The following is a 13,153-nucleotide window of genomic DNA, read 5'->3' as shown; positions in this document are numbered from 1 at the left end:
CTAATTTTTTTTGTTCTAATGCTCAAATTATTATCTTTGTTGCCAAATTTTATTCATCCTATCTCTCTGGACTTCAAATGTTTGAATGTTCTATTTTTCATTTCAGATTTCTATTTCTTTAAATCTTCATTGCGAGCATGTTTTATAACACTTTGTTTTGTTTAGCTTAAAAAACATTTAAATTCATTTTTGTCTCTAGCAACTTTATGATTTCTACATAAATAAAGATATGTGTACAATATTACTGCGTAAAAAATTTTTTTCTCCCCTTTTGAAAGAAAGTATACATATTTAACAGCTCAGAAAAAAATGCCCATAATTTATAGTCACATAAGATTTTGTAATTTATTTATTCTGCTACAAAATTTTTAGGTAACAAGTCTATGACCAATTCTTTTTTTAGTAAAAAAAATATGTCTTTATTTACCACAAATCTTTCTGTAATAGTAAACATTAAATTTCCAATTAGGATATATTCTTAACAAAAAAAAGAAATTGATATTAGTTTTTTTTTCATATAAATGTTTTGCACTTTTGTCATGAAATGTTCTTAATAAGACTGGCCAGTGTTTGGAGTCATTTTTGTATAGAAACGATCTCTTGCTATATTTCAAGTACCACACATTGACCCTGAATACATATGTTTTGGGATTATATGACATTAAAGTGGACTTGGTTCTATAAGTATAATAAGGCCTTGATGTGTAGTAATAGACAGTTTAGTCACCTAAACAAAGCTTCTGGGTTTATATTCCTGGTCATGTGGTAAGCTCTTTAGACTTTTGTCTCAGTGGCCCCAGGTTCAAATTCTACCTACTGCCATCCCCCACCTCTAGGATGTAATAATCTTCAATTCTGAAGGGACTTCTGGAACATGTAAATAATATATGTATAAACAAATCAATTTGGATTTAAAGAAAGTTCGATATCTTACCCTGATAAAGATTAATCTGTCAAAGAAAAATGAGCACAAGTGGCTTGCGTTGGTTAGGTCAAAACTGTCTTTCTTATTATATGTATCTGTCGCAATCTTTGTCAGTTTTACAAGCATCAATGGTTTAACATTGCTTGTCCATATCTGCATATTCACCTTCATTAATGCCATATCAATCAAGTATTTCTCAGTTCACGTTAAACCACATATAAATATGTTTATTTTTTAACAACATTTGTTTCATTGCTTTTGCTTTTCAACTTTAATTTTCAATTTATTTTTCTTCTAACAATTTCTGACACTAACAACCTTCACCATTTTGTTTTTATTTTTTTTTTTATTAACCTCCCTTACACTATACACCTTTGTCCCCTTCCATGTCATTGTAACCCTCCCTAACCATCGCATGGAACTACACTAACAATTCTGGCTGGACCCCCTACGTTCACTTGCACCCCCCCCCCCTCCCATGCACCGGTGACAGACGGGCAGTAACTTAGAGCTGCAAGACATGAGTGAGGATAAAAGTGAGTCTTCCATCGATGGTCGGCACACTCGCAACGTGAGTACTTTTGTCCCATCATATTGTATTGTGTCCATAGTCAACATGAGAACCCTTTTTCTGAAAAACTTCAAATGTCCTAACACCTCCTATCATTAAGATAACTCCTACTAAATTCATCATGAATGAGACACCCCCCTTCCCTTATTTGCAATAACATCTCCTTCCCATTTTGGCAATTGAGTTGGCTGGGTGGTAAACTGCTTGGCTCTCGAACCGGGGGTCCTGGGTTTGAATCCTGGTGAAGACTGAGATATTTAATTTTATGATCTTTAGGGTGCCTCTGAGTCCACCCAGCTTTGATGGGTACCTGACATATGTTGGGGAAAAGTAAAGGTAGAAAGTTGTTGTGTTGGCCACATAACACTCTCATTAACCATGAGCTACAGAAACAGATGACATTTACATCATTTGCCCTATAGATGACAAGGTCTGCCTAGACATTGAAGCCCTATGAAACCAAATAAATTTGAACACAATATATCTTATCTTATATAATACAGATGTTACTTCAAAAAAGATGATTACGTCCTAAGCGTCATGCATTCAGTCATGCATATTAACCAATGACTTAAATTCTGCCAAGACACTGGTTTTCCTGGCTAGCTCAGGCAACCCATTCCATGCTCTAATAGCACTAGGGAAAAAGGAGTATTTGTAAAAATTTGTCCTAGCATATTTGACGAGGAATGTGCCTTTATCTTTGTGTCTTTCAGAGTATTTTATTAATTAATAAACATTAAGAAACTGGAACAGACACAAAATAGAGCAAAGAGTTTCAAAACAAACGAATATTCACATTTGACTAGAGTAACACCTTTAGTAAAATCACTAAATTTAGAAAGCCTTCAGGAGAGAAGACTCAAAAGTAAAGTAGCAATTATACATAAAACACTGAACCATAATCTTCAAATACAAAAACAAAATTTAATAAAATATTCTGAAGGCCACAAAAATAAAGGCAGATTTCTTATTCCATATGGTAGGACAAACTCATACAAGTGCTCCTTCTTCCCTTGTTCCATTAGAGCATGGAATGGGTTGCCTGATCCAGCCAGGAAAATTAATGACTTGGCCGATTTTAAGTCATTGGTTAACATGAATGACTAGATGCATGACATGTAGGATGTAAATATCTTCTTTTTTGAAGTAACATCTGTATTATATAAGATTTGAAGAAGATAAGATTAGCACATGGATAAGTGTAGGACTTAATCTTCTTTTTTGACTAAACATCTCAAATTTTTAAGATAAGATCATCTTAGTCTTCCCACATTTATTTTATGACAGCTGAGGACTAACCCTGTTTATTACTGTATGCAACTCATTATATATCAAACTACAAATTTAAATGTATCAATCTCTCCCCCACCCGTCCCTTCCACCAGCATTCTGATGTCAAATCATCAGTGGTCAAAAATGTACTATGGATGCAATATGTTGTGTGTGTGTGTGTTAACAGCTTCATGGGTAGTTGACCTTTCACACTTAGACAAAATAATTTCCTCGCTCTTATTTTTTAACTAATTTTATTTCTCTTTAACTTTGCTTCTTTTTACTCATTTTGATCTCCCTTTTCATCCGAATGAGTTCTCTCCCATTTCCTCATTAGACTTTGACTTTTGTTTTTTTTATATTTCAAATATGTTTTTGTTTATTATAAAAGACATCTTGACTAAGTTACAAAGATTAATTAACATAGACTATTTTTTTCTAGGATACACAATCCTCTTTGATCAGTGGAAACCCAAAAAATGTGTGCTCTAATTATTGTTTTTTTTAGGTCACTTGTTTAAGTTTACATCATATAGAAGTGGACATACAATAGTTAAAGTTATTCTGTTAAAGTAATACTGTTAGGCTATTTTTTTAAATGAAAATTAATATTTTAAAATGCTTTATATTAGTAGTTTTGATTTTTTGCCCTCAAGAGCTCATAAATACAAAATTGTAAAAAAAATTTTTTTGGTTTAAATATTTTTAAACTAATTGCACAAAAAATAAAAAAAGAGACACTAGCGTACCTAATATTTTTTATATTAATATTTCAATTTTCTATAAGAACCAAATCAGCCATCAACTTGACTAAACACATTGTGGAACTTAATTGGCTTTGGATTTTATTCCAGGATGTGATGTGCTTATTAGTCCGTCGTTACGTCCGGCATGTTGAACGGATGAAAATTGAAGGAGAAGATGGAGAAAAAAGTAAGATTTCAAAAATTGTATGTCTATGGGATTGTTTTACACTGAGCAGTTAAAGTCACATAACAAATATGTTACTATGATATTCTTAACTCAATACTGTGCCATGGTAAGATTTTTAAAATTGTATGTCTATGGGATTGTTTTACACTGAGCACTTAAAGTCACATAACAAATATATTACAATGACATTCTTAACTCAATACTAACTGTGCCATGGCACTAAGCCAATTTCTTATATCAACAGAAGTTTTCACTGGTGACTCAACAAATGAATTGTCTTATTGTGAAAGTATTAGTTTGTAAAGACTTAAACTTCAATGAACTACACAAATCAAAGGTTTACAAATTCACTTGAGCACATAGTCTGATATAGAGTTTTTTACATTTCTAGTGTTTGGCAATGGAAGTTGTTACCATATCAGTTCAAAAGTAGCTTCTAGTTTCTACATAGTTGAATTTATTAAAGAAAAAAGATAATTCATTTACTGTAGCAGAATATCTTGAACTATATATTGAAAAAGCTCATTTCATTGTAAAAAAAAAAGCAATTTGTAAAATGTTTTCCATGTTTTGGATGTTCCTTCAGAGTTGAAGATAATTATACTTCCTGGTCCAAACCTCCCGCAGGACAACAGGGGGGATTGCAGGGTATGAACCTGGGACCATCGACAAGTCTGAAAGACAGTCCAGTGCATATACCACATGACCAGGCAAAGTTTTAAAGTCTCAAGCTTCATGTTATATCCAATTTGATGTTAAGAATGAAATCTTTAATTATAAAGTGTATTTTTGATTGATATACAACGTGTGTTCAATCTTTTCATGGTTTCTACTTAAACGCTTAAAATATTTTATTTCATAAAAAGGATTTCTGTCATTTGTCCAGTTAAGCAAAAATGCATGGCACACATTGGGATTTGGCTCATCAGATATCACATCTTATAACCACCAAGACAAATTTAACCACTCAATTCCATTGTAACAATCTCAATCTGTTATTGTTTCCACTCAACAGCTTCCAGTGAAGAAATGTTAAAGAGATTAGTCGAAAGGATGGGTGTCAAGATAGATAAACGTCTTGATGAGATTCAGTTCAAAGTCAGCCGTCTGGAGAGAGAGGTGGATAATGTGAAGAGTGATGGAACTAAATCTCAAGCCTTGCAAAGAGAGCACCTTGACCGATTTGTGGAGTTCTCTGGGAGAAAGACAACAGAGGTATGGGGGGATAACTTGTGCTATTTTAAAATGTTTTCATTTTCTAATCGGAGGCATGGTGGCTGAGTAGTAAATTGCTTGGCTTCTGAAATGAGGGGGTCACAGGTTCAAATCCTGGTGAAGACTGGGATTTTTAATTTTGAGATCTTTAGTGTGCCTCTGAGTCCACCCAGCTCTAATAGGTACCTGAGAATAATTGGGGAAAAGTAAAGGGGTTGGTCTGGAGGCGCGGTGGCTGAGCCGTAAAGCGCTTGACTTCCGAACCAGGGACTGGGGTTCGAATCCTGGTGAAGACTGGGATTTTTAATTTCAGGATCTTCGGGCGCCACTGAGGCCACCCAGCTCTAATGGGTACCTGACATTAGTTAGGGAAAAGTAACGGCGGTTGGTCATTTTGCTGGCCACATGACACCCTCATTAACCATGGGCCACAGAAACAGATGACCTTGACATCATCTGCCCCATAGATCGCAAGGTCTGAGAGGGGAACTTTTTTTAAAATTCTGTAATTAGTTTTAAAAAACTTAAATATAATGAAAAGCTATCCCTTTCAGACCTCGTCATCTGCTGGTCATCCATTTCTGTGCATTAGAGCTGATTGGACTCAGCGGATCCCTAAGATCCAGAAAATATAAATCCCAGTTTTTGCAAGGATTCGAACTCGGAAGCCAAGCACCTTTCTACTGAGCCACCATGCCTTCTGGCCACCTAGATAAGAGAAAATAAAATGTGTATTTTATTCATTCACCCCAAAGCGTAGTGTTTGTCACATCTTAGTGAGTTGTTGTTTTTTTTAATACCAAGAAAATTATCTTTTCCAGGGAGATAAATATGCTCATTTATTAGATGAAGCCAAACTACAGATACTGTCCAGGATGGACTCAGAACGTATTCAAATGGAAAGAGTGCTGGAACACAGAGTTGGTACTTTGGTGAGGAAACTGGATGAGAGCACACGTCTGCTATCCCAACAAGTGGACAAACTACAAGGTTTGAAAGGTCAAGGGTCAGCACCTGCATCACCTTCTAGATCAAAATAGATGTAAACAAATCATTGTATCTAAAATGTATTGGCCGTATGTGTTGAAATGATGTGGTGATTAAGTGAGTAAATGTCTAATGGTTTAAATCCTAGCAAAGATTGGAGTTTTAAAACAGCCATTTGAGCACACAGTCACCTTTATCTAGCTCTATATGAAACTTGAAATGCTTAAGGGAGAATGATCAAAGTACGTATCACACTTCATTCACATACTGATGTTGGAAGAATTGATGAATTATTTGCATTCCCTACACTCTTTATATGACAAATATCTGTGTCATTGTGATGTTTTTACTTTTTGTTTTTAAACAATGATTATAAGTCCAGTGTCGGAAATGCAAGAAATTTTTTGATTAAAGCTTTTGGTTTAAGTGACTATATTGTGCATGTAGTGTAAATCACTCACGATGTCAAAGTAATTTTGTTTCTTTATAAAGAAAATAGGTTGTTACATGAACCAGTTATCTCTCTCTCATATCATTGTCTTCGATGGACCTTCATTCAAAACGCGACATTCATAAAGAATAGCCATAGCAACCTACCACTTTCCTTTTATTTTTAAAGACCATTCAGTAACTTGTGTGATTTTAAATTTAAAGAATCAAAAATAAATTAAGCAATTTACTAGGACTTATAAGGTTGTTGAGTTGGTAATTAGTTAGAGCATTTGAGTAACACCATTAGTTAAATTACTAAACTTAGAGACCCCTCAACTCAAGAAAACATTAAGAGACTGGAACAGGCACAAAATAGAGCAGTGAGATTTATAACAAACGAATATTCACATTTGACTAGAGTAACACCTTTAGTAAAATAACTAAATTTAGAAAGCCTTAAGGAGAGAAGACTCAAAACCAATTATACATAAAACACTGAACCATAATCTTCAAATACAAAAACAGAATTTAATAAAATACTCTGGAAGACACAAAGATAAAGGCACATTCCTCGTCCCATATGCTAGGACAAATTTGTACAAATACTCCTTCTTCCCTAGAGCTATTAGAGCAAGGAGTGAGTTGCCTGAGCTAGCCAAGAAAACCAGTAACTTGGCAGAATTTAAGTCATTGGTTAATATGCATGACTAGATATTTGACATGTTGGATGTAAACATCTTTTTTTGAAGTTATGTCTGTATTATATAAGATAAGATAAGATGATAGAGAGATGTCAGGATAGAAGAATAAAAAGTAAAGTAGCTATAATACACAAAACATTGAACCATAATTTACAACTAGAAAAACTAAACCTAATGAAATACTCAGAAAGATGCAAAGATAGAGGCACATTTCTTATTCAAAACGCTAGAACTAATTTGAACAAGTACTCCTTCTTCCCTAGTGTCATTAGAGAATGGAATGGGTTACCTGAATCAGCCAGGAAAACCAATAACTTAGCAGATTTTAAGTCATTGACTAGATTGACACATGAAATGCGTAAGATGACACACGAAATGTATAAGATGTAATTATCTTCTTTTTTGAAGTAACATCTGTAATATATAAGGTAAAATAATGCAAGCAGTTAAACTTAACACTTCATGGATTAGCCAATGACAGATTACAATTCTGTTGTGATGTTGTGATTAAAGCACTGTTGATCTTATTGTCAATTCTTTTTATGGAAAAAATTTAGCCAAGTTTGTTTTATTTTATTATAAATTCTTTACTCCGAGTCGACTTCTGAAAAATTGATTTCAAAAGAAAAATTGTTATTGACTTGATTGAATTATAATGTAAAAGTAGGTTTTATTTCACTGATGATGAGTTAATGTGGATTGGAGGCCAACTACAAGACAGGAAATTACATTTCAATATTTAAATCAGAAGTAAAACTGTATAGTATTATGTATATATTAGTGTATTTGTAAATGATGTATTTAGACTGATATTCTGTGTTTGTGATGATGTAAGAAGGCTGATGTTCTGTACTTGTGAAGATGTATTCACAGTGGTGTTCTGTACTTGTGATGATGTAGTCAGACTGATGTTCTGTATTTGTGATGATGTATGATGGCTGATTTTCTGTACTTGTGAAGATGTATTCACTGTGGTGTTCTGTACTTGTGATAATGTAGTCAGACAGATGTTCTGTATTTTTTATGATGTATGAAGACAGATGTTTTGTATTTGTGATGATTAAGGTAGACAATTGTTTTCAAATTGTACCAATGTATCCAGACTGCTGTTCTATTTTTGTCCATAAATTTAAAGCCATGCTCTAACATAATCTCAGTTATCCTTTTCTTAATTATTCATATTTGTTTCGTACAAGTATGAATCAGTTTGTTATTAAAATTTGAGAGTATTAGTTTAATTTTTTTTTGGTATAGTCTGTGTATGTTGTATGACAAGGCTCTATTTGTAGATTCTGTTATAGTTTTTATATGTGGATATTTCTATCAATTGGTGTACTAGTGTCTTTTAATTTAATTTACAGTTTTGTTACAGTACTTCCTAACTTAGGAAGAAAGTCATCAGTTACCTGTTGTAATTAGCATAGAAAATGATAATAAAAAGTAAATACATATTTACTTTTATCATCTTAGATATGCGTACCACAACAGGTAAACTTTGTCATGAATAAACATATATTTTTGTTCTATGTCTCTTATAACAAAATGGATGTCTTTTTGTATCACTAACTTATACTTTTAAACAAAGTCTATTTGAGAATGTATTTTTATCCATATGACTGTGTTAACGCAACACACGATTTAGTGTTAAAAAGATCATTTTGATCGTGAACAAGAATGGATGCAGAGTTCACAAAGAAAATTTGAAGTCAAAATGCCTACGTCAGAGTACCTACGTCAAAGTACCTATGTCAAAGTATCTACGTCAGAGTACCTACGTCAAAGTACCTACGTCAGAGTACCTACGTCAAAGTATCTACGTCAGAGTACCTACGTCAAAGTACCTACGTCAGAGTACCTACGTCAAAGTATCTACGTCAGAGTACCTACGTCAAAGTACCTACGTCAGAGTACCTACGTCAAAGTATCTATGTCAGAGTACCTATGGCAGAGTACCTAAATGAAAGTACCTATGGCAGAGTACCTACAGCATTCACCAAGTTTATAAGTTTTACAATATTGATACATTACCTTTAAAGTTGACTATAACGCCACAGACTGAAAGTGGGTATTAGCTTTTGTTTACAGAAAGACCTTTGATCTCAGCATCCACATTTTATATTTTTATTATAAATACTCAATTACTTATGATGCAATTGTTTTACACAGTCCTTCACCTGTATCACTCTAAAGCAAGCCTGGGGTCAAAGGTTCTCGTAAGTGAAACCATCTCATTTAAGAGTATATCAGAATTTCTTTTTTTTCAGTATACTTTAAATTAAGTTTCATTATATTGAATTATAAACTTTGTTCAGCCTGATGAGCTTGGAGCATATTAGCAAGTCTTCTCCCCCCCCCCCAAAGAAATGTTAATATTGTCATGTGGTAGTGCTCTGGACTATAATTTCAATGGTCTCAGGCTCAAAGCTTACCCTCCATCATCCCCACTGGAGGTTTTGGCTTCTATGGAATAATTAATTCTAAAGAAATTTTTAGTAAAACAAAACAAATATTGAACGTAAAATTTTGTGATGCGACATTTATTTTTATGTTAAAAATGTGATTTTATATCTTTAAATATATTTATTTTTTCATCTTTAACATAATGCCTCACTCAGCCTCTCTAGTTGTACTTGAAGCCCCAATGTCAAACCTCTCTCATGATACCAACTTTTACTTCATCCAGATCCAGTATTATTGCATTTTTTTTATGAGCTTGTTAAGTCTCCATTGTCAGTTCATGAATATTCAGTGTTGAATTAACTTGCACGACACAATTGGCAGCATCTAGAACTAGGTCACTTAAACCATCAGATTTTATGCTCATTCAAAATAACACACCAAAAAAAAAAATGTACTACTGACCAAACGGATCATTTTATATCTTTTTGTACATTTTCTTAAGAAGCAATTGATGTCAACTGAAAATGTTGGTATTAATGTTAACATTTGAAGCACTGTTTTATCCATTGCCAGTTGTGATGACAATTATATATATTTCAGAAATAAACACACAATTATTGATTACATTGTGTTTGGCTTCTTTTAACTATGAATAGTATCACTACTACCTGCTGACAAGAATACCATTATCTTTAAATCAAGCATGAATGTCTCAGTTACTATCTTAAAAGTTAAAATGTTCCTAGAAATAAGATGATCTCTATCTGTGGCATTTTAAATCTCAAGACATAACCTTTTCCCTTTGCAACTTCTTGTGTGACTAAAGAGGCCAATCCTTGATACACAGCTGTGGTCACAGGTTGGGCATCTGTAATCATCAGGTGCCATTGCATTTTCACCCTTCTTTCAATCAGCTTTCAATAGTTTTCCTGACTGACTAAGGCCACCCATTCCATGCCCTTATAGTACTTAAAAAAGAAGGAGCACTTGTATGAATTTTCCTATCATATGGGTTATGAATTGTGCTATTATCTTTGTCTCTTTATGAGTTAACTATAATTTATAGTTGAAATTTAAAAAAAAAATGTGGAATATCTAGATGTGTCATGAAAAAAAATCTCATCCAATGTGAAAGCTACAACACAGAAAATATTTTTTTGTCTGCTTTCAAACCATTTAGCATGCAAGCAACTTTAAGCCATCTATGATTTTCTGCCACTGGTGGGAGCAAATGAACACATCCAAATAAAATACTTTTTTGGCTGGGGGGGGGGGGGGATTGTTTAAAAAAGTAACATTGGGGGGGGGGAGGCATCATTGTTTAAAAACTAACATTTGAACCACTTGTCAAGACAAATGATGGAGTTTAACAAGATGAGAGGCTATGAAATAAAAAAAAAAACTTACAAGCGCACTGACCTACACAAGTAAAGAAAAAGGTACTTGATGACATTGTCACATCGATCAGTAGCTTAACTCTTTCTCTCCTAACAGACTATACCAACGTCGATTCCACCAGAATGTGGTAAATAATTACGGAGAGAAAGAGTTAAGATTCAAGTGAAATTACATTTAGGTACATGACAGGCCAATAGAATTAAAACACAAAACATATTTTCAAGTGACTTATTGGGATAAAAAAAAAACAGACATTGCTAATAAAATTATTTTTTTTTATTGTTATGATATTTTTAAAACAAATAAAAAAAATTTTCTTTGTATTTACGACACATTGGATAGCAATGTTTATACAATTATAATAAATAAATATATATATTGATATATTTAACTTGTTTATAATAATTATAAAAGTAATTGTGAAAATCATATATTTGAAATGTAATGTAGGAACTAAATTATTTAAACAGAACATCTGATCAAATATAATTTTTTTTTTAAATAACTTAGTTGTTGTCTATTGGTTCAAACTGTTACTTTTAAGTTAAATTCTAACTAAATTAAGTTAAATTCTACATTTTATAGATGTAGGCCTAATTACAATTACTTTGCTAGATCATCAGTGACCTGCAAAAGTTCTAAAATTAAACTTTGAAACTTCCATAGGGCCTAGCAGGAATTTAGAGATTCTAAATAAATCTTACTAGGGACTTGAAAGCCTAAAACCTACTCGCAAATATGCATTATGTTATGTGTATGTGTGTAAATATGTGTTATGTTGTATATGTTTAATATGTTTCCATCTCAGTTTTATGGTCAACATATACATATTTATGGCAGTGTGGTGGCTTAGTCATAAACTTAACTTCTGAACCGAGAGTCCTGGGTTCATATTCTAGTATTTTTAATTTTGGGATCTTTCAAGCCCCTCTGAGTCCACCAGGCTCTAATGGGTTTAGACATAATGTTTAGACCAGACATTATTTGTGGAAAATAAAAATGGTTTGCTGAAAAGAGAAATTTATTTACTTTATATATATACTTATGGAAAGTAAATTTGGTCCCAGAACTGACCACTTTAACTAGTTTATTTTTTGTAAATCATTATAAAAAGGATGTTTACAAGGCCTACTGTAGATCATATGTAATTTAAATGAATTAAAGTCAATTGACATCAAAAGTCTAGGCCTACTCTCTATTGTTATTTGACAATGCTTATTAGAATTATAAGATAGACCACAAAGTGTCTCATGACATAAAGTATTCTAGGTAAAGCTAGATTACATCTTTTTAAATATGACTGACCTTTTGGCTCTACATTAAATATAGAACCATATATTTTATATATATAAAGCTATCTAAGGGCTTAAATATCTGGCACAAATTGATATGTAAATGAAATAAATTAGCAACGAATGCTGATAAGACAATTTGAGAAAATCAGCAATAAATGAAACATAAAATTGAGAACATTCATTATTACAAATTTCATTTATACCCTCTACAGAGAGTCCAAACAAAAATTTAAAAAATGAAAAAAAAAATGAAGCATGCACAAAAGAAAGGGTTATCTGAAGAAAAAATGGCTGGAAAAGTAAAAGAATGGTCCCACCCATCTCTTGATATTCTGCTAAGAAAAAGATGCTGACTGGGAAAAGTGGAGGCATTTGATTATGCAAACTGTCAAAGTACCCCCCCCCCCCCCCCCCCGCTATGTAAGTCATGGGACATATGAGATTAGATGGAGCCCAAACCTCCTGCATGATAGTAATAGGGTGAGAGATGAAGTCTGGACCTTAGTGGCGACAGCTCAAAGCGCAAAGGTCTTTCGTTATTTTGAAATGTTTCGGATGTTTCTTCGTAATTGAAGATAATTACATCCTAGCCCAAACCTACAGCAGGACAACAGGAGATGGTTGGTATAGGGTTAGAACTTAGGACCACACAGACAGCAGTCTAGAGTGCATAACATTGTCATACTACCAGGTGACCTCATATTTTTTAAAAATATATCTCAAGTTGAAGTAACAAGGCTTTCTGGGATCCAGCACTATCCAGATTGAATATTATCCAGATCTATATCTATCTAATGTTTTCACTACATAGCAGCACCGCCAATCATTGATCAGGGAACATGAAATGCACCAAGATACCTGTGTGTAGTCGCTGAATGAACTCTTTATGTTGTCTGTAGTATTTATGTGTATTTTTCTGTTGGTGTTGTCTTTATATGAGAAACGAGTCCTTGTAATCACAACAAATTTCCGTAAGGATCAATAAAGCAGTCTTGGTCTTGGTCTTAGTCTTAGTAGTAAA

General features: G+C 33.2%; 1 protein-coding gene across 4 annotated transcripts in view; it reads left to right on the top strand.

Annotated features, from left to right (window-relative positions):
• The window catches only part of LOC106055879 (short transient receptor potential channel 7-like), a 141,328-nt gene extending 131,265 nt beyond the window's left edge, over positions 1-10,063 (top strand). For 2 of the 4 annotated variants that reach the window (XM_056008497.1, XM_056008496.1), the window contains exons 17-20: positions 1,419-1,496; positions 3,626-3,704; positions 4,720-4,919; positions 5,741-10,063. In XM_056008497.1, the coding sequence (XP_055864472.1) occupies positions 1,419-1,496; positions 3,626-3,704; positions 4,720-4,919; positions 5,741-5,959 (576 nt within the window). In that variant the 3' untranslated portion in view covers positions 5,960-10,063. Of the gene's footprint in view, positions 1-106; positions 1,497-3,625; positions 3,705-4,719; positions 4,920-5,740 lie in introns of those variants that run through there. The other 2 variants (XM_056008498.1, XR_008774432.1) reach the window with 2 other exon arrangements.
• The last annotated feature ends 3,090 nt before the right edge of the window (positions 10,064-13,153 follow it).

This window comes from Biomphalaria glabrata, chromosome 13 (assembly GCF_947242115.1).
Source record: "Biomphalaria glabrata chromosome 13, xgBioGlab47.1, whole genome shotgun sequence".
NCBI classification, from domain to species: Eukaryota; Metazoa; Mollusca; class Gastropoda; family Planorbidae; genus Biomphalaria; species Biomphalaria glabrata.
The sequence above is the reverse complement of the archived record's forward strand: the minus strand, read 5'-3'. Positions and strand labels throughout refer to the sequence as shown.